Below are 27334 nucleotides of genomic sequence, written 5' to 3'. Positions count from 1 at the left end.
CACCAGGAAAGAGGTTCCAACCCATTTCTTTATTGTTCAAGTCCACAGAATCACAGAGGTTCTACTGTGGTGAAGGAATTTTTGCATGTAGCTGATTTATAGATTTGAGTAACTGTGGGGCAGTTTTGGCAGGACTCAGTTGCTCCCCCCTCACCTTGTAGGCTACTAAAAAGAGCAACCTTGGAAAACTTTCATTGTTGGTTTGACATTGGCAAAGTATTGAGCAAAAGAAGGGCTACCAGAGCTGTTTTGTCCGCTAAGAATGTTGCAGACTTGTTCGTTTGAATGTATAAAGTAGCAGTTGATGTTTTGAAAGAGAGATTAAAGTTCTCAAGAAATGCATGGTGTTTGGCCTCCTCCTGTGCTATAGAAAGCTGTTTGCTTCTCAGAATAAAGAAGATAAATGGAGAACTTCCGTACTCAGACTTTTTGGATGGATTTTAAGTCTTTAAAACGTGTTCATGCTATACTAGAAATATCAACTATAAGACTTTTTTTTTGCATATTGAAGAAGTGCTTCAGTCGTTTATTTAAAATAAAATACATGTTGGACTCAAGTTTGTGAAATCCATAGTCCTGAAATCTTTCTGCCTAATTTCAGCTATTTGTGTGTGGGGAATGTGTGTGTATGCCTTTGGTCACTTAGTTGTGAAGGAGAAGCAGTTCCTCCTCAAAGGTATTTCAGTGTGATTTTGTCTCATGAGCTGTGTCTAAGCTCTGACAGATACAAAGTCCTGTGGTATATAACCCGGCACTCTATTCATTGCTGACAGAGTTACCATGAAGATTTTAATGATCTCTATTCAGATTCAAAAATGATGTCTTCACAGAAGACATATTTGGCGTTTAACACAGAAGTACTCCTGGTCAAAAAAAAAAGAGGGTGAGGGAGAGAGCGAGAGAAAGAGAGACTGGGGCTGCCTCAGCAAAAAATGATGTTTTGTCAGAATAGTTGCTGTGTCTATTTTTTGTAAATGGGCACAAAGCCATTTATAACACAGAGGTGGTACTGCTTTAGAAATTGAGGAGTAAAGCACCTACAGAGAATGGACTGCCTGCTTCATTTCCCTTTGGTAGCTGCCCTACTTGCTCTTACATTGGTTTTCTTTCTGCTGTCTTTTTGGCACTTCAGCTTGGCATTTTCTGGAAATCCTGGCCACTTTGAGAATGAGTGTGCCAATATCATTAACACGTCCTGCTTGTCTTATCGTGGTTTTTAGTGTAGAATTCTCTGTGCTATTGAGGTCAACAGTATTTTTTTCTCACTTTTTTCATCAATTGTCTTCTCTGTGTCATTTTAAACATTTTAATGATAAACAGGAATTAATTTTAATTTTTCATTTTCATCTCTCTCCTCAGTTATGAACAATGATGTAGACCACCCACTTGAATGACGCTGGACATTTGTAACTGGATTCATTAAGGAATAAAAAGAAAATTCTTTAAAGGGGGTCAATAATGGTGACTTCTGGTTGCAGAATGAAAAGATTTTGGCTATTACTGATAGTCAGCTTCCTGCAGTGTACGGAAGGTAAGATACAAACACATCGTTTTTTATTTGTTATCTCCAATTAAGCAGGTTTCAACTTAACAGTTAATCTTTCTAGATACTGGACTTAAAAACTTAAGTTAAAAACTTACATTCATGTATAACTTTAAAAGAGAGAACTCCAAAATCCCTACTAGATAATGCAAATATAAAGATTTGTACATCTCCACAATAACAACATAATGAGGCTCAGAAATGTTGCTCCAAAGATGAACTTCCGAGTGTAGATCCCATGCACTGTGGCTAGTAGTTGCTCAGATGCATATTTTGGCAGATGCCAGAGTATTTGGAAAATGCTGGAGTCTGTCCTTCTGGTTCATATTCTTGCATTATTGATCAATACTGTTATCTTTGGGGATGATCTAATAAGTATTTTTCCATTGTTAAAATGGTGCATTGTTCTATAATTTTTTTGTGTTGAGTACCTATTTTTCTTTTTATGGATATCTCATTGATAAATTATTTTGGATCGTCATTATGTGATTTTAATGTTCAGATGTTCAAGAAAAGTGTCTGAAACTACTGTTTGCTACTGATCCTGCTTTCAGGCTTTGCTTTATCTATTAATTGCTTGCTGTACCAAAGAGAGATTTTTGGGGAGCGGGGCAGAATTTTATTGACAATGGAATGTAGTGTCTGGCACATCACTGCAGAATGACTGTCCTTAAGTTGCAAGTGGAGTATTTTTGGACTCTTTTGGTTCAGGCCTTTTACTAATGTTGTCACTGAATACCACCAAGCTGCAAGTTATATAAACACAAGACAGAACAACTTTAAATATGCACAAACCAATGCAAAAGAGTGGCTCAGTTGGGCCTCCTATATACATTTTGCTTTCTCTCTAGGTTTATTGGTAACAATGTGGAAAGTTGTTAGTGATAGATCAACATTATGCATTTTGGAACTGGGTAAGCGGATTGAAAGTGGGTCACCATCAATTTAAATCTCACTACTTTTTGATAATTTATTTACCTTTCATTAATTGTGGTACCTGAAGCTAGACTTAAATTAGCAAAAAAGGAATCTGCATCTTTTTTTCTATTTAAAAACAGAGCTGTCTCTTCTGTTTTGTGGCACCATAGCCCTAGCTGTTTGTGCAGTGATTCCCTACGACGTAAAATCCACACAGCATTGCCATGTTTGTACAGCAGTTTAACAGACAGATCCTCAGACAAGGTTAAGATTGCTTCTTAGTATAAGTTTATTCCAACATTACATGCAAGCAGTTTTCATATAACCACCTTTGAAATGAATGGAGGTTATGTGGCAGTAGTGCCCAGCAGATGGACTTCTACAATTGGGTTACTTTATGGAAATTAACTTACTTTTATGACCAGGCTACTATGGGGAAGGACATTAAGAGAAACTTTACCATCTTCAACTATTTAAGGCTTCCAAACAGTATGTGGGTTGTTTAAAAATTTGTTAGTTATTTGTTAATAAAATGCCCCTTTCATCTAAACACTGCCAGAATTTCAGTTTGGATAAAGTGACATGCAAACTCAGAGAAATACACGACAATTTTTTTTGCAAAATGGGATTTATATATACAATATTTGGATAAACACAGTTAGTCAAAAGATTACCATTTAGCTGTTTTTAATTAACTCATTGCTTAAGCTTCTCGCTCTTTTTCACTCTTTAGCCATATTTTATCTGAGGAAAGTAGTAGTAATGTTGGTAGAATGTTAGTAATTAATACTTAACATATTATTTATTTTACTGTTTGAATTGTACACTTAAGCAATTTAATACAGTGTCGGTTGTTTGACAACTTGATCACCATTTTTGTCACTATGTGCTCTGCAGTCAAGGTCTTCAAGTCCTATCTTTAATTTCCTTCTCAATCTTTTTCTTTTTATCTGTAGAGTTAAGAAAGAGAAACTATATGATTTTTGTACGATTTTATAATACATCTATTTCACTATTCTGTAAACATTTTTTCTTTTTCTGTTTCAAATAAAGCTTCAAAATGTAAATAAATAATAAATAAATAATAAACTTTGCCAGAATTTGAACTATTTGATATGCTGAGTTTATTTAGTCTCATTGCAGAGGTAGTATGCACAATATTGTAGTCTAAATCATAACTGGCAGACCGTGGCACTGATGCAGTGCTTCCCTTCGGTAGATCAGGGACCAGGGAAAAGCTCTGGCCTTCTCCACTGCCGAGAGGCCCTATAGGGCTGAATGGATATATGCTGCCAAAAGGCAGGCGTACGTCCTAGGGCTAGTACACTGTGTTGCTGGCTCTCAATCCAGTCAGGGAACCAGCCAAAGTTGACTCTGCCCCTGAGGAACCTCCCCTCCCCTCTGGTCCCACACTGCTTCTGAGCGGGATACCAGCACAACCCCTGTCGCAGCTCAAACATCTGGATCCTTCAGTGGTGGAGCTGTGGGGCAGCCGCCTGCTGGCGTGTCTGGCCCTCTGCTGGGGTAAGTGCCCTGGGGAGGGCAAACATACCGACATGAGGTTACACCGCTCTCACTATCCTTTTTGCCCACCCCTCCCCCTTTGGATAGGGCTGTTAAATTTGTATCAGAATTTTCACAGTCTCCGGCAGCAGCAATGGCTTTGCATCTGTTAGGAATCCTGAGCAGGCTGTGCAACCACTGCTGCTCCTATAGAGTATTTTCCCACCTTCTCTGTCGGCATGATAATCAGCACAACCATATTTTACTGTGGCACAAGGGGGCATATCTGTGACTGTTAGTGTGTTTGTAGTTCTGTGGATGGAGATTTCAACCATTACAAATAAAATAAGCACCTGGAATGCATAGTAATCTATTCTTCCCCCCCACCTCCAGTTGACAATGCATGCTGAGCAATAAACACTGCTGTTTAATTCCCTAAATAACCTGCAAAGCTTTTACATTTGTTATCTATTTACTTTAATGTTGTCTGTGTTCTAAGACACGGCTCATGGGCTGGAATTGGGAAAAAAGTATAGTGGAAACTCCAATTTAGATTTCACGGAATGCAGACCAGCAATCTCTCTCATGGGATATTGCCCTTTGAAAATCTGGTTTGCCTGACCAACTTTTAAAACCTATCTCCCCCCTCTTCCCCCCCCCCCCCACACTTCTTACTGAGCTGCTAGTAGAGTCCTAAAGGATAATTCTGACCCTAGCACACACTTCTCATCTGTGGTTTCATTAGATGGCAATTTATGATTTTTCAGAGGTTATATGGACATGTGTTCTTGGGGGCCTCTGTATCTGTAGGAGTGAATGAAATCTTATTTTCCTGTGGAAGTGCAGAGTACAAAGGAGAGGTGATGTTCTGTCCAGCTACCTTTGCAATATAAAGAATTTAAAAGCTAATTAGGAGCTTAGGTCCCTACATATAGCCACCAGTTGCCCTTGATAATTATTGTGTGTATCTTTTTAAGAAGCATCCCTTTTATAAACACAGTATTTGTAAAACATATTGTGAAAAGCTGCGTTTCTCTTTTGTCACTTCTTTGCAGGTTCCCTTTCATGTCAGTGGAGGGACAGAATGCATGTAAGATGTGCTTATAGACCACCTCCTTGCACTGAAAGGATGGTGAATGTAGCCTGGGTTTTCTAGGTACACATTCAGTTCTTGAGTCCAGAACCAATGTATGGATATGAGTGATGTACTGTGAAGGTTTTTCCTACCAAACTAGAATTGCACAGCTAGAGAAAAGAAGCCCCATTTTATCTCAGTGTTACTTTGACAAATATTTTACTGTAGCAGCAAGTACTGTGGATAAGATCCAGAAGACTAAAAAGCAAGATAATGTCAATCCTGCACAGGCTAACAAGCAGTGTTCAGTAAGAAAAATCTTGCTGTGTCTTTTATGGAAGAACGAGTCAGATGATAAATTTTACACCATTTTCAAGCTAATTTTCTTTTCCATTTGTAGTGTTTTTAAATTAATGTTGTTTTCATATCTTATTTTTCTTGCTTTTAGTAGCTAGCAGTTGCCAAAGGCAGTTTATGATGCTTCAGTATTGAATTGAATCTTCTCTTTAAAATGTTCTTGCATTTCCCAATTAAAAGGAAAACTGGGAAAGAAATTGGGAAGAGTAGACGGAATGGAGCCACGTTAATTACAAATTCTTAAAATAAATCAAATATTGTGGTTCCGTATTGTGCAAGGGTATACTAATGTGGAGATAGCTTCAAGCCAGAGCAGCCCAATTAATCTTTTTTATTGAATATTCTTGCATGATGTCTTGCTTTCTGGCTTCAAACTAAAGCAAATGCACTGCAGTACAATGGTTTTTGCTGGGAACAGGAGAACATTTCTGGATCAGGCAGGGTATATAAGAACCAGTGCAGCTTAGGTTACAAGGCGGAAATCAAAGACATTTACTCTGCAACAAGGTCTGTTTGATACTCAAAACACCTACTCAAGTATTTGATGGGACAAGTGGCATCACCTGATTATTGAAACTATATTGGGGCCAAGGAGCCTTTTCACCAGCGTTGCAGGCTCAAGTCCTGACACTTAAGCCTTCCAATTTGACCTGTATTCAAGTTGTGATGAATGAAATAACCTCACGATGAAAATATTAGCATGCAGGCCATTGCCTCTTTGCTGTTGAAAGAGACTAAACCTACTATAGAGTTATACAAGTGACTGGTAGGTTTATATTTTCGTTTTATACATTAAGCCATCAATCCCTTTTATAATAGAATACGTATCCAAATGATCAAAACCAAAAATGGATGCCACTGTATACAAAAAAGTTGCACAATAGTGTTTCTGTATCCCTGTTCCCATTATTATTAATAATAGCATCATCATAATTATTGGCTTCAATTTTCCATCACCCTTCTTGGCTTACATTGTTCTTGCCTCCATTGGATCCTCACATCAACCCCTGCAAGGTAGGTTAGGCTGGAATTGTGTGACTGGCCTAAGGTCAAGCTTTTGTGTCGCATTGGGGGTTCAGATCTGGTCTGGTAGGTTCTAGTTTAACACTTTAACCACTATACCTCATTGATTATTTGTGTAATGTGGGTTGCAGATTCAGGTGGGTGTTTAAAAAAATATTAGAGGAATTGAGTATGTTAACTCTTAAGAAGCAGGTATTTAAGCTTGTCAAAATGGGACTTGTGTTGATAGGAGGAAGTTGTGTCTATCAAAATTTTGCCTGTCAGAGCAGTGTACTTGGTTTTCTCCCCTTCTCCATTTTGTTCTCCCTTTGAGCTCAAGGACATCTGGGTGTTTTCAGTTTATGTATGTTTTATGTTATTATCATTTTAAAATTGTATTTTTAATGGGGTTTTTAACACCATTCTGTAAGCTGCCCTGGGGCTTTGGTGTACAGTGGGGTATAAATGGAATAAATAAATAAATAAATAAATAAATAAATAACATCATTAGTATTGGATGACAGAGCATTTAGCTTATAAATGAACCATGGGCTCTGTCTATTGGCAGTGGAACTGTCCCACTCCCTTTAAATTTGAATCCCAAAAAATTCAAGGAAAGAAGACAATTTTTTTGAGGGGTTGGTACAAGGGAAAAACTTTTCATGCAGTTTATGTCCGATTTTTTATTGATTTTTTTGTGTGTGGGAGGTTCCTCCCTCCCTTCAGTAGCTTTCGGGTTCAGAGCTGCCACTGAATTAGCTAATAAGTATTGATAATCCTCAGTTTTAATTTTGTGGAGTTTGAGTTGAATCTCAGTCAGTCAGAGCTAGGCCTGGGTCTCTTAAGGGCTACCTTAGTCTTCCAGACTGAGGGGGTGTGCCAGCCTTTCTTTCCTCTGGAAGGGGGTGTGCCAGCCTCAGACTCTACCCCCCCCCCTTGTAGAGAACTGGGAGATCTTTGGTCCCCTGAGTGCTTTTTAAACCGTTCAGCCATCGCTTTCCTCAATAATAGCCCTTTCACATTTAAACAGCTCTTTCGCATTTAAAGGCACCTCTAATAAAGGCAGCAATTTCTTTACTTAAGCCACATGCATCTTACCGCTGTTGACCTCAGATAAACTAGCCTCTTGAGCCCTTTTCCAGAGCTAAAAACAGACCTTAGTGGCTCCTGCACTTGCCTCCCCGCTGTGCCTGAACTTCAGCAGCTTCCTCACACATTGCTGCAATGGTGGCCGCCATTTTGTGAAGGCGCTTTGTTTTCATGCCAAAATTACTGGAGGCAGGAGCAGCCTGCTGGCTGAACTCTGTGCAGAGGCTTGGGTTGAGGTAGCCCTCTCTAGGAACATGCCTGCCCAAATTGGCTGCTGAGCGGCTCCAGCAGTCACTTAAGCATCCTCCTCCTCAGAGGAAATAAACGGCTCTTCTTTTCCTCCCCACTTGGCTGCGAGGGAGAAAGCAAACTGCTCCTGAGCTATGTGCTCAGAAAGCCTCCTTAACACAGGCCTCAAAGGCATGGACTGTGTTCCTCTCTCATTGCCAAATCAAAGTAGAGAGAAATCAAGGGGGTTGGGGGTGGGGAGAAGAACGAAGACAGTGCCCAAATAAGAACAATAGAAAAATAAGAGTAAGGATACAGAAGTGAAGGATAGGCAACTGGCCACAACTGCTCTCCTCAGGAGGCATGAAATAACTGGAGAAGTGGACGTGCTCCAGCACAACTAGGAAGCAAAGAATTTAATGTATTCCTGCCTCCTCTGATTGGTCAGTGGAAAACACCTAGATGTTTTCTTCCACTCAAAGAAGGACCCTTCATGTGTAAGTATCAGTGGTTGTACTCACAACAAACAACCCCATGATGTAGGTGACTGGCTTCAAGATCACACAGTGAACTTCGTAGCAGAGGAGAGATTTTTTTTATTGGTCCTGTCTTTGACCACAATGGATTACCAGTCTTACAGATACCACCACGATCCATGCACTCATTAATGCAATATGTGTAGTTGCCTGTTGTGAATGTGGAGCATATTTTCCACAAACTGTACGTTGCAGGCTGAGGACAGGGAGGTGCATTCTCCATCTGGATTCTTTGTAGGAGGCAGAGAACTGTTTTCTTCAGTCAGAAGAATATTCAGAGAGCACTTTTCCATTTTGAGACATACCAGGTGATAGCTGTTTCCTTATCCAGCATGAAAACCTGGAAAGAATACACATTGGCAAATGGAACAGAAACATGCAGAGAATTTACTCACATATCTAGGACTTTGATAAACATGAGCGAGGTAACTGCATGATAGGGCTTGCTTCAATTGTAAACAAATAGTGGGTGAGTGAACATATCCTGGAAAGAAATCATGCAAAAGGAAAATAAATAAAAAGAAATGCATTGATGCTCATTTCTTTTTCTTTAAAATTACATTTTTAGCTGTTTGTTATTATAGCAAAATGAACATCTTTTGCTTTCACAAATCTTTCTGGATAATTAATATTTAACTCCCCCCCCTTCCAAGCCACAAATTAACCACCAGTTAAACGAACCATGCTGTTAAAAATCTATTCTGCTAGGGTTTTCAAGATGCAAAATAGATGTACTGCTACTGTCTTTCTCATCTTATATACTCTATTCAAGGTAGTTTGTTTTCTTTGGTTGAAACTCTGCAGCCGAATGCAATGACCTTCATCATGTATGGATGTGGTTTTCCTCTCCCAAGTTGTCTGGTCAGGGTATCTGATCTTAAGGCTTTATCCACTTAAAACAGTGAGGTTGTAGGACAGGACTTCCTCATGTTTTGCTCCTACTGTGCTCTCAAAATGCTGCCTCTCTTATTCTCTGGCACTCCAAGAACTATCTGGGGCACAGTGTTGGGTTCTCCTGTGGGAATATTGAAGGAATAGCTCTACTCTTCTGCTGGCAGAAATACAGTTTATGAATACCAGCCAGGTATTTTGTATCTATTCTGCTTGTGTGCAATTTCTCATGGTAAGGGATAGTTTTTGTTTCTAATTCCAGTTCCAAAACCTTTATTGGCATAGTAAGATCATGTCAAAATCACTACAAATTAATACATTAAAATTTACAATTGATAGTTCTAATTTCCATTGCTTTCATTAAAAATAAAGCCACATCTAGAGTTCTCTGGTGATTAAAATAAAAAAGAAGCTTTCTTTATCACATTTGCATTTTGTCCTTCCTCCAAAAAGCTGAAGAGAAGAATACATGAATTATTTGATTGTTCCTCACTGAAGCATTGTGAGGTTCCTGCCTGAAAGCTACTGATTTGTCCAAGCATTTAAACTTGGATTTTCCTGTCCACACTTACCATTCTCAGTTTCCTGAGTTTTCTGTTAAAAACATCGAAGCATCAAGTTAGTGGTTTTGTATATTTCATAGTGAGAGTAGAGCATTGGATAATTAGTTAAAGTGAATATCTACAAAAAAGAAGTGTGCACATTTATTATTCATGTTTTTGAAAACATGTATGTATGCTTTGTTCAGTGCTTTTTTCTATGGAGGAACTGGAAAGCATATTTTGTAAAAGGCAGGAAAAATACCCTTTATGCATTTATGAAAAAAAATTAAGGGACAGTGAGTGTGGAATATGGACAATTTTAGTTTGGGGACTACTCTTTTCAGTAGCTGTTCAGGACATATACTGCTTAGAGATGCAACAAGGAAATCTTAGAGATGCAGCAAGGAAATCTTTCAATCAGCAATCCAAGTATATTAATATAACTTTGCTCGGAAGTTAGATAAGATAATGGAGCTACTAAATCCACTTGGTCCTTGTAAGATCTCTAGCTTTACTTTAAACAAAGTAAGATTGTGTAAGATGTTTAGACCTCTAGGGGCTTTTATGTAGTTTTTAAATTAAAAGGAAGCAATGAGGAAATTTCTCCAAAAAGTAGTTGAAATTTGCATTGTTTGTGCTATTGTTAAGTGTTAGACTTCCGTAACTTGTATAATATATTGCATTAACATGCTATGCCATTGTGATATCTGTGTACAATCTCCTTGTTTCAGATCCAGCCAGTGGGATGAAACTGACATCCCAACCCAGGGTGTCATGTAGGCAGGGGCAGCATGCTGTGGCACTGCCCCACCTACTCCAAAGGGCTTTTCTGTGGTGTGGGAAGCCCAAAGAGTTAAAAAAGGAACCTTCCGTTTAACTCCCCCATAGGAGAAAGCAGAGATATGCTTCAAAAATCGTAGTGTAAGTGCTGGCACAAGGAGAATAAACAGATAGTAGAAGTCAATTAAGGTCAGCTCCCCCTCCCCCCAGGAATGCCCCTGCCATGTCAATACCTCAGGGCAGTGGGGAAGAACCAATGGAGACCTGAATGCCACGTTCAAGCATCCACGTTCAAGCATCCACAGATGTTGGGCACTGGCTTAAGTGCCCTAGGAAGGTTACTGGTGTAAGCCCACACCACATCCAGAGGGACCTCCATTATTGGACTATGAGTTGTGTAGCTCTTTTGTTTGTTAAAGGTGTTCTTGATGCCATTTTAGTCTAGCTTTGATGTTTTAATGACTTGAAGATTCAATTTTATATTTCAGCCACCTGCTTAGGGTTTTTGCCAATCGCATTTTAAAGCTCAGTACTTTTTATCAAGGTTTTTGCAGATTATTTTTATTTGGTTCTTTTATTTATCCATCATATGAAAGTGACTATGGAAGCATTGATACATGTTCTAGAGATGTTAGATTTGGTGAGTGTGTATGACTGAGTTGCTACCAGGAAGAATTTGCTACCAGGTAAATGAGGTTAACTGGAACCAGTGTGATGTAGTGGTTAAGAGTGACAGACTCTAATCTGGAGAACCAGATTTGATTCCTCCCTCCTCCACCTAAAGCCAGCTGGGTGAGCTTGGGGGAGTCAGAACTCCCTTAGCTCACACGGAGACAGGCAATGGCAAATCGCCTCTAAATGTCTCTTACCTTGAAAATCCTACAGGGTTGCCATAACTCAAAAGTGAATTGATGACATTTTCCACCGCCACCAAATGAGGTTAACAAGATTAACTTATGCTTGTAGGACACCAAACAGGGTGTTGCTGTATAAAGTCACAGAACTAAGAGAATAAAAAACAAAATTAAACTTGATCAGTACCAAAGGCTGCATTAGAAACATACACACATGTAATGTTAGAAGTGTATAGGTGTAAGTTATCTATGTTCTCTGATGTCTGAATGCCTGGAACAGAGTTGGTGGCGATGAACCCTTATTTTTACAATAGCTACATTAATACGTTTCCTACAAATGTCAGTCTTTAAAAGATTCAGCCAGTCCTTCAGAAAAAGAAGAAAATATCTTTGAAGTTTTCAGGACTGGGATGGGGAAAAAAACCACTCGTACACATGTAAAACATACCTACTTATCAGTATACTGACCACTTAATGCATCTGATGTAATAGATACTGAAGCTCATGCTGTAACAAGTGTGGAAGTCTGTAGCTGCCAGGGAACTTTTTATTATTTTTGTGAGTGAAACATAGGTTGGTCATAATTTGATGTTGTTAGCATTTAAAAAATGCTGTGATATCTGCAGTTTGCCCATTGTTGCTATGTGTAGCATCTTTCAAGATTTTGTATCAAGACTTGGATTTGATAGCAGAATAAAAATTCGTCTCAACAAAGTTAGTGATTCTTTCTTCTTCTCTCCTCTCCACCTTATTATGTAGCATTAGGTTATTCCACCAATAAAATCTTATCAAGCTTAAGAACATAAGAACATAAGAACTAGTTTGCTGGATCAGACCAGAGTCCATCTAGTCCAGCTCTCTGCTACTCGCAGTGGCCCACCAGGTGCCTTTGGGAGCTCACATGCAGGATGTGAAAGCAATGGCCTTCTGCGGCTGTTGCTCCCTATCACCTGGTCTGTTAAGGCATTTGCAATCTCAGATCAAAGAGGATCAAGATTGGTAGCCGTAAATCGACTTCTCCTCCATAAATCTGTCCAAGCCCCTTTTAAAGCTATCCAGGTTAGTGGCCATCACCACCTCCTGTGGCAGCATATTCCAAACACCAATCACACGTTGTGTGAAGAAGTGTTTCCTTTTATTAGTCCTAATTCTTCCCCCCAGCATTTTCAATGTATGCCCCCTGGTTCTAGTATTGTGAGAAAGAGAGAAAAATTTCTCTCTGTCAACATTTTCTACCCCATGCATGATTTTATAGACTTCAATCATATCCCCTTTCAGCCGTCTCCTCTCCAAACTAAAGAGTCCCAAACGCTGCAGCCTCTCCTCATAGGGAAGGTGCTCCAGTCCCTCAATCATTTGTATTTCCCTTTTCTGCACTTTTTCTATCTCCTCAATATCCTTTTTGAGATGCGGCGACCAGAACTGGACACAGTACTCCAAGTGCGGTCGCACCACTGCTTTATATAAGGGCATGACAATCTTTGCAGTTTTATTCTCAATTCCTTTCCTAATGATCCCCAGCATAGAGTTTGCCTTTTTCACAGCTGCCATGCATTGAGTTGACATTCCCATGGAACTATCAACTAAGACGCCTAAATCCCTTTCCTGGTCTGTGACTGATAGCACTGACCCTTGTAGCTTGTATGTGAAGTTTGGATTTTTTGTCCCTATGTGCATCACTTTGCATTTTGCTACATTGAACCGCATTTGCCATTTCTTAGCCCACTCACCTAATTTATCAAGGTCCGCTTGGAGCTCTTCACAATCCTTTGTGGTTCTCACCACCCTACATAATTTGGTATCATCTGCAAACTTGGCCACCATGCTACCCACCCCTACTTCCAGGTCATTTATGAATAGGTTAAAGAGCACTGGTCCCAAAACGGATCCTTGGGGGACACCACTCCCTACATCTCTCCATTGTGAGAACTTCCCCTTTACACCCACTCTTTGCTTCCTGTTTCTCAACCAGTTTTTAATCCATAGGAGGACTTCCCCTCTTATTCCTTGATTGCTGAGTTTTCTCAATAGTCTCTGATTAAGAACTTTGTTAAAAGCCTTTTGGAAATCCAAGTAGACAATGTCCACTGGTTCCCCCTTATCCACATGCCTGTTCACACCCTCAAAGAACTCTAGTAAGTTTGTAAGACAGGATTTGCCTCTGCAAAAGCCATGCTGACTCTTTCTCAGCAGGTCTTGCTTTTCTACATGTTTTATAATTTTATCTTTAATGATAGATTCTACTAATTTACCAGGAACAGATGTCAAACTGACTGGCCTGTAATTTCCCAGGTTCCCCCTAGGGTGTGACATTGGCCATCTTCCAGTCTTCAGGGATGGAGCCTGATTTCAGGGATAAGTTGCATATTAAAGTGAGAAAGCTTGAAAGGTTTATTGAACAACATACTTCTCTATTGACCTTTCTGTTGTTCTGTTGGCAACACTGTATAATGAAGTTGACTGCTATTTTTTATGTTTAGGAACTGATTTTGTTTTAATAACCATTTGTTAACAAAAAGCACATTTTGGATCCAGTGATTCTTGTGAGCAAATCAACAATAGTTCACAGACTCCTTTTACCAGCTACCCCGCCAAAACTCGCAACCCCCCCCCCCGAGCTACACGAGGTTTTAGAGAGCTTCAGTCCCATCCCCCACCTTCACATTAAAAGAAAACTTCACATTAAAAGAAAACTGTTTCTGTAAATCTGCAACTGTACTGTGCTAAAACATTTTGTAATTTTTGTTGTCTTGATGGATAGGCTTGTGTTTGAAATGTTGGTCATCTGACTTGGTTAGCTGACACTGGATCCCATCTTTATACATGAAAACAATTCATCCCATGCCCAAATGGCTCCAGGGCATGCCCAGGACTATGGGGCTTTACTAGAAGAAGGAAAATAAAGGGTTTTCCAGTGAGCATGTAAAAGGAAAAGTTAGTCCCCTGTGCGAACATCAGGTCATTATTGACCCATTGGGATGAAGTCACAAACTAAGCAGATTTTATTTATGGGTGAGTTTGCCTTTGCCTTCTCCAACTCAAAATTGATGAGATTGTGCGGAGGCTGTTTCTGGATTGTAAAATATTTGAAATTTGTAGAGATTACCCTCTTACTTTGAATTGAGGTATACAAATAAATTCATCGGCTATACCTTCCAAAGTGGGAAAAGAAGTAAGAAATCAAGCCAAATAGTTTGATGCTTTTCAGCTCAAGTGGACTTACATTGTGTAATTGCAACTTTCTTGCCTCACTCTCCTCTGGCTTTGATCCCCCACTCCAGCATTGTGTCTCTGGGACTGGTGGACTTCCAGCAACATGACCAGTGCTGAAGTTGGAGAGGGCTGCTGAGAAAGGGGAAATCAGTGAAAATTTCCTTTCTCCTCCTGCAAGCAGAAAAGGAACTCAGGATCCAATCTAACTCTGAATCTGTTTTTGTACTGGTTTCTTAAGCAGCTTTTATATGGAAGGCGCTCCTAAAATAATTTATGTTCTATGTTGCATCTTTTGAAAGAAAACCAGAGAAAAAGTAAAACTGATGGGCACTTGTGTGTCTTATATTTTAGGGCAAGGTATTTTCCATTTCAGATAGTTTTTTTCCAGATTCTATGAAGAACTTCCACTTATGGTAAAACACACATATGGTGCTGTTGATTGAAAACAGTTCTCAGGCATTTTAAGTAACCAGGACACTTTCCACACCAAAATCATTTTCTGTAAGCCAGTTGGTGCAGTGGTATTAGCTGTTTGCAGAATACAGTGGAAAGTCTGCACTTAGAGATTAGTTGTGGAACCCAAGGTTTAATTCACTCCCTGTTGCCATTTCTGCAAAGGGAGCTCTGGCCATTGTAATGCAAGTCACCAACTCACAACTGAAGGTAATACAGGTAGTTTTTTTTTCCTGAGGCCCCTTCTGCATAGGCCAAGAAACACAAGTGTAGGATGCTATATAGCAGTGGTGGTGAACCTTTGGCTCTCCAGATGTTATGGACTACAATTCCCATCATCTCCTGTCAGCATGGCCAATTGCCCATGCTGGCAGGGGCTGATGGGAATTGTAGTCCATAACATCTGGAGTGCCAAAGGTTCGCCACTACGACTATATAGCATGTTTTGGGGGGAGGGACTTCGCAGAGGTCCCGCCCCAAAAACGTCTGCCCCTTTTTATTTCCCCCAACCTGTTTTTTTGAAAATCACTAAACAAGCGCTCCTTTTGAAAAATCCCAGACTGGAGCCACTCCCAAGTGAACGGTCAGGCAGGAAACACTTTATTTCCCTCCTTGCCACCCTGTCCTCCACAGTGAGGGAGAAGCCACCTGCCATTGCCCGGTCATTGTAAGGAACCCCCTTTTCCTTAAAAAAAAGTTTTTTTTGTGGCTTGCAGCTGCATAGCTATGCAGGTGCAGCCGGTCATATCATGGAACATTGGTATGGCTGTGGAGGTTCATTTCAGCCTGCCTGCGTAGCTATGCATGTTTTGCAGAACAATTTTTTAAAATGTGCATCAGCAACCCAGATTGTTTCCGTGGCCTCAAGTCGTTGCCTTCACGGAACACATGTGAATGGGAGAATAGGAAAACGGGTTCCTTTAGTATGACTTCAACCCTTTGTACATTTGCTGTGCAGAAGGGGCCTTTGACAAACTGAAATCTGAATTGACTGTAGGTTTTTCTTCAGTGATAGCCTTGAGAGGCAGGGAAAAGCTAGCTAGCCCTGATCTTAACTGTGTACACAACATCTTGTAGGTTTTCCATGTAAAAAGACCTTCCTCTCTATCAGTAAAGGGAAGTGTTCTGTTTGAAATGGGGAGATTTTTGTGAGGACGAGAGACTTTAACTTCCTCCCCACACCTTGTAAGTATTAGTTGGTCTTTGATCCACTGAACCAATTTAAGTTTTCATGAGAGCAACTTGATATTACTACCTTTGTGTACAATGTTCCTTTACCCCGTCCTTGCTTTAAGAATGTGGTGCTGCCCCTTTGTTGTTTGTGCAATAGATATGCTCTGACTGTATTTTGTATTGTGTCATTAAATGAACTTCTTATTGGAGCAAGATGTTTCTAAGATGAATTTTAATCATATAGTCCAGATTCAAATGGATATTCAACATCATAATTCTATTTGGGAAAATGGGGTTTTGTGGCCATTTAGAACTGATTATGCATTTCAGTGGGTTTCAGATAAATCAGTCCTAAGTAAACAAAAAGTACAGTTTGTTGCTTGCCCCTTTTCCTTGTGTAATTGACAACAGATGAAGTTGAAATGCATAACGTTAGAAGGTAGTGGGAGGTGATGAAAGCTTATGATGTAGGTTATTGTGTATGGCGTCCTCAAATCTTCATTATGTAAGTTAATAGTACTAGGATTTAGGACCTGTTGAATGGTATTACACTTAATAAGTAGAAGAAGAAGAGTTTGGATTTATATCCCCCCTTTCTCTCCTGTAGGAGACTCAAAGGGTCTTACAATCTCCTTGCCCTTTCCCCCTCACAACAAACACCCTGTGAGGTAGGTGGGGTTGAGAGAGCACCAAAAAGCTGTGACTAGCCCAAGGTCACCCAGCTGGCGTGTGTGGGAGTGTACAGCCTAATCTGAATTCCCCAGATAAGCCTCCACAACTCAAGCGGCAGAGCTGGGAATCAAACCCGGTTCCTCCAGATCAGAATGCACCTGCTCTTAGCCACTACGCCACTGCTGCTCCAAGTAGTCAAACTATTGGGCAGTCTTTCCTAATACTGCCTTACTCTGCCAATAACTCCCCAAAATATCAAGAAGGAATCTCTCCGAGGATACAACCTGAAATCCTTTTTAACTAGAGATGCCAGACACTGAATATATAACGTTACTTTGGTTCAGTGTCTGGCATCTTCAGTTTCAAAGGGTTTCAGGAGGAATTCTGGGAAAGGCTCCTACTTCCTTGAGTACATTAGATGTTCTGATAGCAGTGATTTGTAGTGAGACTATCAGAGCGACAGCAAGAATTATTTCCAGATAATACAGTTGTAATGATGTTCCTTTTCATCCAGCATTTTCTTACTGAACTATGTCTTTTTCGGCGTAAAGATGGCAGAAGATTTGAGGACTCACCCACAATTTCCTGGACTGTCTTTGTTCTAGAATGCTTTATTTGGATCCTGGTGCCTACCTAGTTGTGTCCCCGAGGCATTAGGTCCCAAATAGTTCTGGAAATAGTGGATGAATTCTCAAATCTCCTGTCCTCTTTATGTTGAAGAAGGTATAGTGCAGAAGCTTCTGTTATCTGTAGCTTGGTCCTAATGTGGTTTACAATCAGGAGCAGTCAGCCCTCCACCTACTTTATTTGCAATGGAACCAGAGCATTCCTTATCACAGGAGATTGTCAGTGTGCTTATAGCAAAGATTCACTGGCAAATAGTAGCAGAACCTTTAGTGATAAATGAATTTATCAGAAGTTTGGCTGGAGAAATCAGTGCTAGTAACCTCTGTTTTTATTCAGGGTAAATCATTATGGCCTGGAACAAAGAGCAGGGAGGATTTTTAACACATTCAGAGATGTTAAACAATAGTAAAAAAAACCCAGAACTATTTACACAACATCAGCTGAGTGTTTGAATTAACTTTGTATTTGACTTAATTTGGAGTTCTAATTATTCCTAACTTAAGTGAGTATATTTCTATACTATGGGGATTTGTAGCTACTGCAACTGAAGGAGTCATTTTGCCTAAAGCACTTTAGTTCAACTGATTATGGAAGGTTAAAGTGGAAGGATAGAAAATTGAAACTCTTTCTTTGAATAAGGCCCAAACAATTGCTTCAAGTAGTACCACGAAAACAAGTAACGGTGAGAGTGAAATGTGCTCCTGCTTTGCATATATTCTAACAACCTGGTTGGTGTTTTTGTGGTGATACCTAATGTATGTAATCCAAATATTTTCCTCCAGGAAATATAACTCTTGGTTTGATTAAAGCTGATACAAAACAATTGGAAATTGCAGAATTATAGTCAGTAACTGAGGCTACAACCCTAGACTCACCCAGTAGGTAACATCAGATTGAACATAGTGGGACCCAGGCTGTTGAAATGAAAATCTTGGCGTTGTAGTGTAATGAAATGCATGATGATAATGTGGCCCTCACACATGTTTTCAGATGTGTGCATCATATTTTATAAACATACCTTTTACAAACATACAGTCATTAGGGTTGTCAGACTTAAAAAAGAAAAAGTGGACACACCAACGCTACACTTCTTCCTCCCAGAGCAAACAGCCCAGGGCATGCTATTTGTGCTTGGAGAAGCGCTCAGACTGAGTGGGAAGCAACAGCTGCAGTTCTTGTTTTATTCTTGATACCACCTCCCATTTTCCTTGCAGAAGCAGCACAAAGCACGTTGTTTGCTCCCATTCCCAATGTGAAGCAGCAGTGGCGGGTGCTGTTTTGCATGAAGGTTCAGTGCTGCCACCTCCAAGGGCAAACAGTGCTAAGCACATAGTTTGTCCTGGGAGGAGCACCCTCTCCTAGCCCAAAGCTGCCGCAGTAGCTGCTGTTTTGCACTTGGGCTGCCTTAATGTTACCACCTCCAAGCCCAAACGGAGTTATTTACTATTTGGCCTTGGGTTGCCAGTTCATCTGGGCTGTTGTGTGTTTTCTGGTGTGTTGACTGTTTGGGGAAAAACACTGAAAAACATACCAAAGAGTTTTTTCCAGGCTTGTCAGTGAAAATACTAGACAGCAAGAAATCCTAATAGTGATATATAAAGTATGTGTCCATTATATAAAATATATAGTGATCTATTGCTAAATAATGAGTGAATTATATATGTAGTATAGTGATGCTCTCTTCTCTGTAAACATACTTGGGGACAAATAATAGTTCATGTGCAACTATTTTCTCCCCCTGATAAAAGCACCTCAGGGAGTGTGTGTTTGAATACAGAAATAGTGAGAAGAAACAACTTTCCACTCAGTCCGGTTTTATTTTTTATTTTTTTGGTGGCGGGGACAGCTTACAATCACCTCCCCAAATTCCTCCATTTCCCTGCAGGAAGATAACTAGTTTGGAAAGAGAGATATATATTATAAAGAATAAAAATCACAGACCTTGCATTCCAGATCTGTAGCTTTTTACCCAAGTCTTCATAAAATCTAAACGTTCTTTTGGTTTAAAGTTCCATATAGAGTTCAAAGAATTTTAAGTTATTCAAGCATGAACCAATTAGTGTTGGCACCTCAAATGCCATTGTGTCAGTGGAATGTCCCCGTTCTCCCATCCTCCCAGCTTTGATACATAAACATTGTTCCATTTATCTGAAATGGTTTCCATTTGACTTTAATGAACAAAGCCCATTCACTGGTATGCAGCTGCAGTTATAGACAATGGAGAGCCATGAGATTATAAGAGTCTATCCAAATGTCTGGATTGGAGTTAATACAGGCCAGGCTTGTAGGCTTCCAGTTAAAAGTCATCACTTTAGTTTTAGTTCTGATTGACCAGTCAACCTTAAAGTAGCTTCAGGGTTGCTTCTCCATGCTTATGCTTGCATAATAAGTTTACTTCTATTTCTCCTTTACAAACTATAGTTTCCTTAATTGCTTTTGAAAGTCTATCTGTAATATAGTTTTATGTTGACGACCTATATCCTTTGAGTAGATTAAATACTTCACCTGCAAATGTTGAATTGGAGGTACAGTGTGAAATATAACTTCCTCTCTATATGTTAGAATCTGCCCCCAGAACTTTTACTATTAAAATGATTTTATTCATTCTCTGTTCCAAGCTGTGTATGTATGTGAAACATCTGCACTGTATTAATATTAAGTTGCCTATTGAATTTTGAGAAGTGGGTATCAGTACCTAAATTTGCTTTTAAAAATCATCTTAAGGAAGAAAAAGTGTTCTTTGTCCTTTTCTCTTATGTTATTTTTCCCAGCTGCCTAGTATTTATGGCAACTTTCCCTCTGCCAGTTCATATTAGTAATTTATCATATATTGTTGAAGAGGAAGGAAGTGATAGTGGGCAGTAAAACTTTCACCAGATTCTGCTTTCGTTTTTCTGCAGGATGTCTTAATCAAACATACTAGTATTGCCCATTGCTTCATGTGCCTAATCCCCAGTTCTGCCCTTTCTTTCAAAATGTCACAGTTTCTTACAAAATATCCCCAAAATATATTGTCGAAGGCATTCATGGTCAGAATCACTGGGGTGTTGGTGGTTTCTAGTAGCATTTTCTCCTGACGTTTCGCCTGCATCTGTGGCTGGCATCTTCAGAGGATCCCCAAAATGTCCTCAAAATGTTACATGGGAGATTTATGCTGCATAGCTTAGTTCACACAACAGGAGGGCTCAGATATTTGGAAACAGTACCATCAATTATGAACAATTCTTGATTATATTGATTTGGTTCTGGCACTCTATTATTCTATTGAGGGTTGTGTACTCCCTTTTTTCTTCCTGCAGCAACTGGAGTTTGAGCTTGCACCCTCTATATCAGTGGTGGTGAACCTATGGCACGGGTGCCAGAGGTGGCACTCAGAGCCCTCTCTGTGGGCACACACAGAGTCGCCTCCCCCACACACATCTAGGCTGGCCTGGGCCACTGGGCTTGATTATTAGCATTAAACCTAAGACCTAGTTTTGGGGAAGCAGTGTAGGTAACCCTGTTAAGCGCTGTTAAACCCCACTGATTTTCATACAACGAACTAAAGTGTGATCCTTTATCTGGGAGTAAGCTTGGTTGCTGGCAATGGGGCTTGCTTCTGAGTAAACCCTCCTAGGGTCGTGATTCAACCGTTGGAAAGTTGCACGGTTGCTTCAAAGCAAAGCCACCGACTACCACCAAGCTTACTCCTGAGTAATGCATGCCTCGGAGCCAACCATTTTTTTTTAAATGAAACCCTCAGTATTCAGGTTACATTGCTGTGTTGGCACTTTGCGTTAAATAAGTGGGTTTTGGGTTGCAATTTGGGCACTCGGTCTCGGAAAGGTTTGCTATCACTGCCCTATATCAAGTCATGGCTTACTATTACGGTTTAGAAAACAAGTATAAAACGTAGTAGTATTCTGATTTAGATAGTGATTATATTCAGGCATCATATGAATTTTCCTTGCTGACATGCTTTTGCTCTCTCGGTCTGCTCCTTTACATTTCTTACACACAAGTATAATTGAGGTATAATATTCCTCATTTTGGAGGCCTTCAGTACAAATGTGATTTGCCACGAGGACCAAATGTAGGAGTCTAGGCAAAATAGAACTGCATTTTCTTTCAAATTTTGAATTTAAAAAAATGGGAGTAGGCTATGATTTAGAATCACCGTTTGTTGGCAGGTAACTTAATTTTGAAGTCAGACTAAATTGGCAAATTTCTGCCAGTTGTCCCACCTCACAACAGCTTCTATATGTGGCTGTCCCCTGAAATTGGAATGTGGCTTGCGGCTTCCAAACTAGGGAATCTTCAGTCTCTCTGTTTATATGCGGGGAAGAGGAATGCAGTATGTGAGCACTGCAGCAAGCTGAGTTTTCGTCTGTTACAGTTGAAGTTTTTGTTCATAACATCTGAATCTGCCAGCTAAAAGTAAAGCCACATAGAGTAGGATGGAAAAGGGAAGGAAAGGAGGGAAAACTCAGGTCCGCAGATTCCTCCAAATTATAGTTGTTCGTTGAATTTCCCCCATCTCCACCCTTCTCTAGTTTCATGCCCATATATACCCAGACTTTTCCAGTCCCATGTGTTTGACGAAGATCTGCCTGAAGTTGTTCGAAAATTTATTCTGTATTGGTTGTCTCATCAATTTATTTCTTTATTATCAAACATGAGCAAAGTTAGATTGCAGTTCAGGCAGGAACCAGCGTAATGGTCTTGTTGAGATCTTTTATTCCTTTGGAAGTATGATATTAAAAAAATATTGTGTCAACAGGAAAAACCAACCCTCAGTCACCGTGTAAGTAAAGTTGCAGCTGGTGCCTGCTTTGTGCATGGAATCTCCATGTCAGCAATTGGACACGGTATTCTTTCAGGGTATCACTGTTATCACTGAATATGAAACTGTTTCCCGATGACAGGCAGATGGAATGTTGTGCTGAATGTGTAAATTGGAATTATCGCATCTAGCATTTCTCTATGCCAGGTGCCAGCTTGCTGCTGTGGCTCGACACTAATGTTGAAGGGGTGCCAGGAGTGGTTTCATTTGCTAATTATCTCTTAGCATCTTGGGCAAGCAGCTTGCCCAGGTGTTTTCAGAAACACCTAGCAGGACAGTGCAAGACTGCAGGTACTCATGTAGTGATAGGACAGCAGACAGAATTGCTGCTGCTATCTGATTCTATCTGTGTAATTATTTTCTTAAAGGTGGAGTTCATCAAGGCTGGAAATGTGCTTTGGTTCCAGCCTGGTTAGACCACCAGGGGCGTATCTTGTTGTGACTTGGTTGGCACAGAGTTCTTGCTCTGGTGCTTTTGCTCCAGACTTTGTGAATGAAAAGAAAATGTGGGAAAGTCCCCTCAGGTAGAATGAAATGCCAACTCTGAAAATGAAGAACCGAGAGACACTTTATACAGAAATAACAAATATAGAAAAAGAACCTCCCCCCACCATTTTCTTGGGAAAAATTGCATATGGATGATAGAGCATATGTGTAGCTTTGCTTGAGTACTCTAAGCACTTGCAATGGCCTGGTGTTATTCTTCATAATGTATAGTTGGTTCTTAAAAGAATGATATGTTCCTCCAGGCTACTTTGTGTGTTTATGGTGGAAGTAAGATCTGAATTGGGAGCATGCAACTCATGTGCATTTGGAGAATGCAGCTTATTCTTTTAGACAGTATACTACCTCTTTTGCACTTGAAGGAAACATAACACATTGTCTTACTGTAGGCCGAGGAGTCTGAATTTTTTTTCAGATTTCTCCTTTAGTACCCCACTGAAAGTGACTGCAAAATTTTATAGATGTCTTTTTGATCTCCCATTGACACAAAGAAACTCCTATGCCATACCATTTCTTTAGCAACATATTTTGTATTGGCAATATACTTGCTACTATAGCTCACTTCACAATAGCACTATTTTAAAAAGTGGGGTTTAAACACTGGGGAGGGAGGAGTCTTTCTCTTAGTCTTAATCTGATGACTACATAGTTGAAATAATTTTTGGGTCAGTTAATGAGATTCAGCTATGTTATTTCATAAATGTGCATTCCACTGTCTGATCCTTTCAGTATGCGTCTTATGTGGCACATTGTTTGCCTTTCTTGTGGGTAGTTGAAAAATACATACTTAGGTTCTTCTGTTTCAGATAGTTTAAAAGAATTGTAGATTTCCAGAACAGAGGAGGCTCTTTTCATTCGACCATGCTGCATGCTAACTGTAGTTTTGAAACTTTACGCTATGGAGTAGATTCTGATGTACAGGCAAATGATAGTTTGGTAATTCCCAACATATAGGTCAACCATTTTGTTGTTCTTCTTGACTCCCCAGCAGAGTTGTAAACATTCCAGAAATTTTGAAAATGGACTTTTTGACTCCTGCTTGTTTTCTGGAAAAAAAATGAAATGTTGGCAAAAAATTAAAAATATTTGCAGTATTTTCTTTCCAAAATGTATAGGCAGTGCTTACTTTCCTACCAAATCTAAACTTATTTTGCTGTTTCGAGACCATAAAATTCATCATTTATGACCTGACAGAAAATTGGATTCATTGACATATTTATGTTAAATGTTACCACCTTATATTGTTGTTTTCTAGGCAAGAATCCTAGCAGATGATCCATTGTTTTTTCTGCTTCACATATTGGCACCCTTGGAGCATTGCTGGGAGGAACGGGACACTGGTTGTGGTAGAAGTTCTTGTGGCATAAGCCCTGATTTTGCATTTTCAAGTATACCCACAAATGGTATTTTTGGTAGTAGTGGAAACAGACAAGTCTTAGGTGGCACCACTGTCATGTTGGTGTCATTGGATTCATTTTTAAAAAAATCTGTACTAAAGGAACATGGAATTGGAAATCTGTGTCAAAAAACACTGTTGATAATTTAGAATCTCAGGAAGAATCTTATGTGGATCTTCTTGTTTAGTAGTGAAACATAACCTACTGTTTAGAAGTGAAACATAACCTACTGATCCTTGGTAAACTGTTTATGTAGAGGGAATGGACATCTATATTCAAGTGCATTCCTTTTTACCAGCGTGTTTTGTTTTCAAGCACATGGTTATGTCATTTTGTTTTCATGGTCATATAATTTTGGGTAAAATCCAGGCATTGGAAGCGCAGGAGTACACAAAAAGTGATAATGAGGACATTGGAGTAGATCACCTGGAAAAATTTGCTGAGAACATCTTACGGCATGCAGTGCTAAACATATGATCCAGAATCAGCTCAGTGTGACAAACAGCAGTGCACACTAAATAGAAGGATGGAAAAAGAGGGAGGCTTTTGTTAGGAAACATCCTTCTGGTGTTCAGCCCATAGAGAAGGAGAATACTTAGTAGTACTAAACTTTTAAAAAATAAACTCAGAGATTCCCCCTTGAGTGGATCATGCCTCATTTCATTGTTCTAACAGGAAAGTCAGGTGACACCAGCAAAATATCTGTGGGCCTCTAATAGAGGTTGCAAGTTATGACAGAGCAGCCATCTTGGGGAGAGATGCTGCTCCTCTTGTTTTCCTTGATGAAATGCAATCAGGATAATAAACTGTTACTGCTTCATCTACAGATCTGGGTCTGTTCTGGAACAGCTGATTAGCTGGTAGTGTTAATGGCAAGCAAATCAGTTCCTATTCTCAATTTCAGATTTTGCTTTGTTAGCAGATTATCAAACAGTGGTTTCTTAATTCTGCTGTTATGCCAAGCTGTAGTTAAACGATGGTTTATTATGGTTTTTTGGCATGATGTCTGACTTGAGACTTAGAGCCCAGTTCTGAAGGGGGAGGGAATCAAAATAGGTTGTGGGAGCAATGTAGGCTCATGTTGACATGTTTGCCCATAGGTCTCTGAGGGGTTGGGTTTTTTTACACCGACTTCTACTGGAGGCGGAAGGCGCCGATTCTTCCCGGGTCTCCGACGCTCCCGCCCGGCGCTCTCCTTCCCCTCAGGGGGTTGTCGCTCGCGCCGAGGACCCGGAGGCCTCAAACGGAGCGGCTGGCGCCTCGGCAGACTCTCTGCCCCCAGCAATGGAGGGCGCCACCGCAGAGGCTTTGGAGGACGATCAAGAGTCAGAGGAGGAGAGTGAAGACAGCGACCGATTCTCCACTAGGCAAGATCGCGGCCGCGATAAAAGGGAGAGGGTGGGACGTGGCGCAGTGGCGCTCCCTGGCCACAATACTTGGCATGACGCCTCCCCACACCAGTTAGTGGGACTGTTTAGGGAAGCCATGCGAGAGGAGATTCAGTCCTATCATAACAAAATGCATGGCTCCAAACGCAGGAGGCGCTCCCCCTCCCCTTCACCTTCCCATACTAGGTCCCCATCTAGAAAAGGCAGATCCAAATGCAGGGATCCCATAGCCTTCCCAGGAGAAGAACATTCCAGTGAGGGAGAAATAGAGGGGGACTCTGATCGCTTCTCAGAGCCAAATGAAGACAGCTCTGACAATGAGGAGCAACCTATAAAATTCTTTAATGTAGAGAATATTGCTCTCTTGATCACAAAGGCAATTTCTGCATTGGATCTCAAGGATTCTGCAGACGCCGTGGACCCAGTGGCCACCTCTTCCTCGGAAAAACCCATTAAGGGTTGCCCTAAAGGGAAAAAAGAGATTTTTCCACAAGGTAACCGCAGCTCAGGTTTTCTGCCAGTGCCTGAGTATTTCCAGAGAGGCATGCTTAAGGAATGGGCCTCTCCCACCTCGGCCAAAAGTCTATCACCTTCTTTTAAAAAACTTTACCCAGTACCAGACTACATTGCCAATATGCTACAGACGCCCCCAGTGGACGCCCCTGTTTCTGCCTTACAATCAGGAGGCCTAGTATCAAAAGATGTAGGCACCATTAAAGATCAACTAGACAAACGCTCTGAGGCGATCCTTAAAAAAGCACATGAGGGGCTGGCAGCCTTATCAAAAATCCTTCTCTCTTCAGCTACTATGGCTAGAGCTGCCATCGTTTGGTTAAGGAGGATTCTGGAACTACTCCCACCTGAACCTAAGGCCATCAGAGAGGGCGTAGAAAGAATTCTCCTTACGGCTTCATACTTAGCAGACTCTAACCACGAAGGCCTCTTAATTACAGCCAAGGTTATGGCCAACAACGTGGTGGCTAGGAGACATGCCTGGCTTAGAGCCTGGCAAGCAGATATCCTATCCAAGCACTTAGTGGCAGGGTACTCTTTTACTGGTAACACCTTGTTTGGCCCGGAACTGGAACAGGTCCTAGTTCAAACCAAAGACAACAAAAAAGCGATGCCCAAATCAATCAGGGCCGACCATTCCTATCAAAACAGCAAGTCAACATCTACCTTTCGGTCTCACAAGACCCTACCTAGGTCTTCCCAGGATGGCAAGCGATGGCAAGCCCAACAGGGCTTTCGCAGGCATACTGGGCACTTCAACAACTCCTTTCGGAACAACTCCAAACCTGGGAAGTCCTTCCGCTCAGAGGGAGCTTCCAAACAATGACGCCCAACAAATTCCGGTAGGCGGTCGTCTTCAATTCTTCAGTCACCAGTGGGAAGTCGACCACGTGGACCGCTGGTCCCGGGAGGTCATTCAGTCAGGCTACGCGATCGAGTTTGCCCGCCTACCCCCCCAACGTTTCCGTGCGTTCCCAGTCAACGCCAACATAGACAAGGCTCAGAGAACCCAAAGGGCCATCCAACACCTCATCGACATTCAGGCGATAGAGTCAGTGCCAGAATTGGAGAAATCCTCGGGGGTGTTCTCTCACTTTTTTACAGTACCGAAACGCAACGGGGATTGGCGAGCAATACTCAACCTGAAATTCATCAACCGACATCTACAACTACATCAGTTCCAGATGGAAACACTGCGATCCATCACAGAAAATCTTCGGCCAGGTGACTTTTTGACCTCCCTGGACCTGACTG

The 27334-nt window shown here is 40.7% G+C and overlaps 1 protein-coding gene across 26 annotated transcripts in view; it reads left to right on the top strand.

Moving 5' to 3' along the window:
• The window catches only part of ADGRL2 (adhesion G protein-coupled receptor L2), a 236883-nt gene that overhangs the window by 53609 nt on the left and 155940 nt on the right, over positions 1–27334 (top strand). For all 26 annotated transcript variants that reach the window (XM_048497445.1, XM_048497446.1, XM_048497447.1 and 23 more), the window contains exon 2: positions 1360–1531. In XM_048497445.1, the coding sequence (XP_048353402.1) occupies positions 1459–1531 (73 nt within the window). In that variant the 5' untranslated portion in view covers positions 1360–1458. The remainder of the gene's footprint in view (positions 1–1359; positions 1532–27334) is intronic.

This window comes from Sphaerodactylus townsendi, linkage group LG05, assembly GCF_021028975.2.
Source record: "Sphaerodactylus townsendi isolate TG3544 linkage group LG05, MPM_Stown_v2.3, whole genome shotgun sequence".
Classification (NCBI taxonomy): domain Eukaryota; kingdom Metazoa; phylum Chordata; class Lepidosauria; order Squamata; family Sphaerodactylidae; genus Sphaerodactylus; species Sphaerodactylus townsendi.
This window is presented reverse-complemented; position numbering and strand designations above follow the sequence as displayed.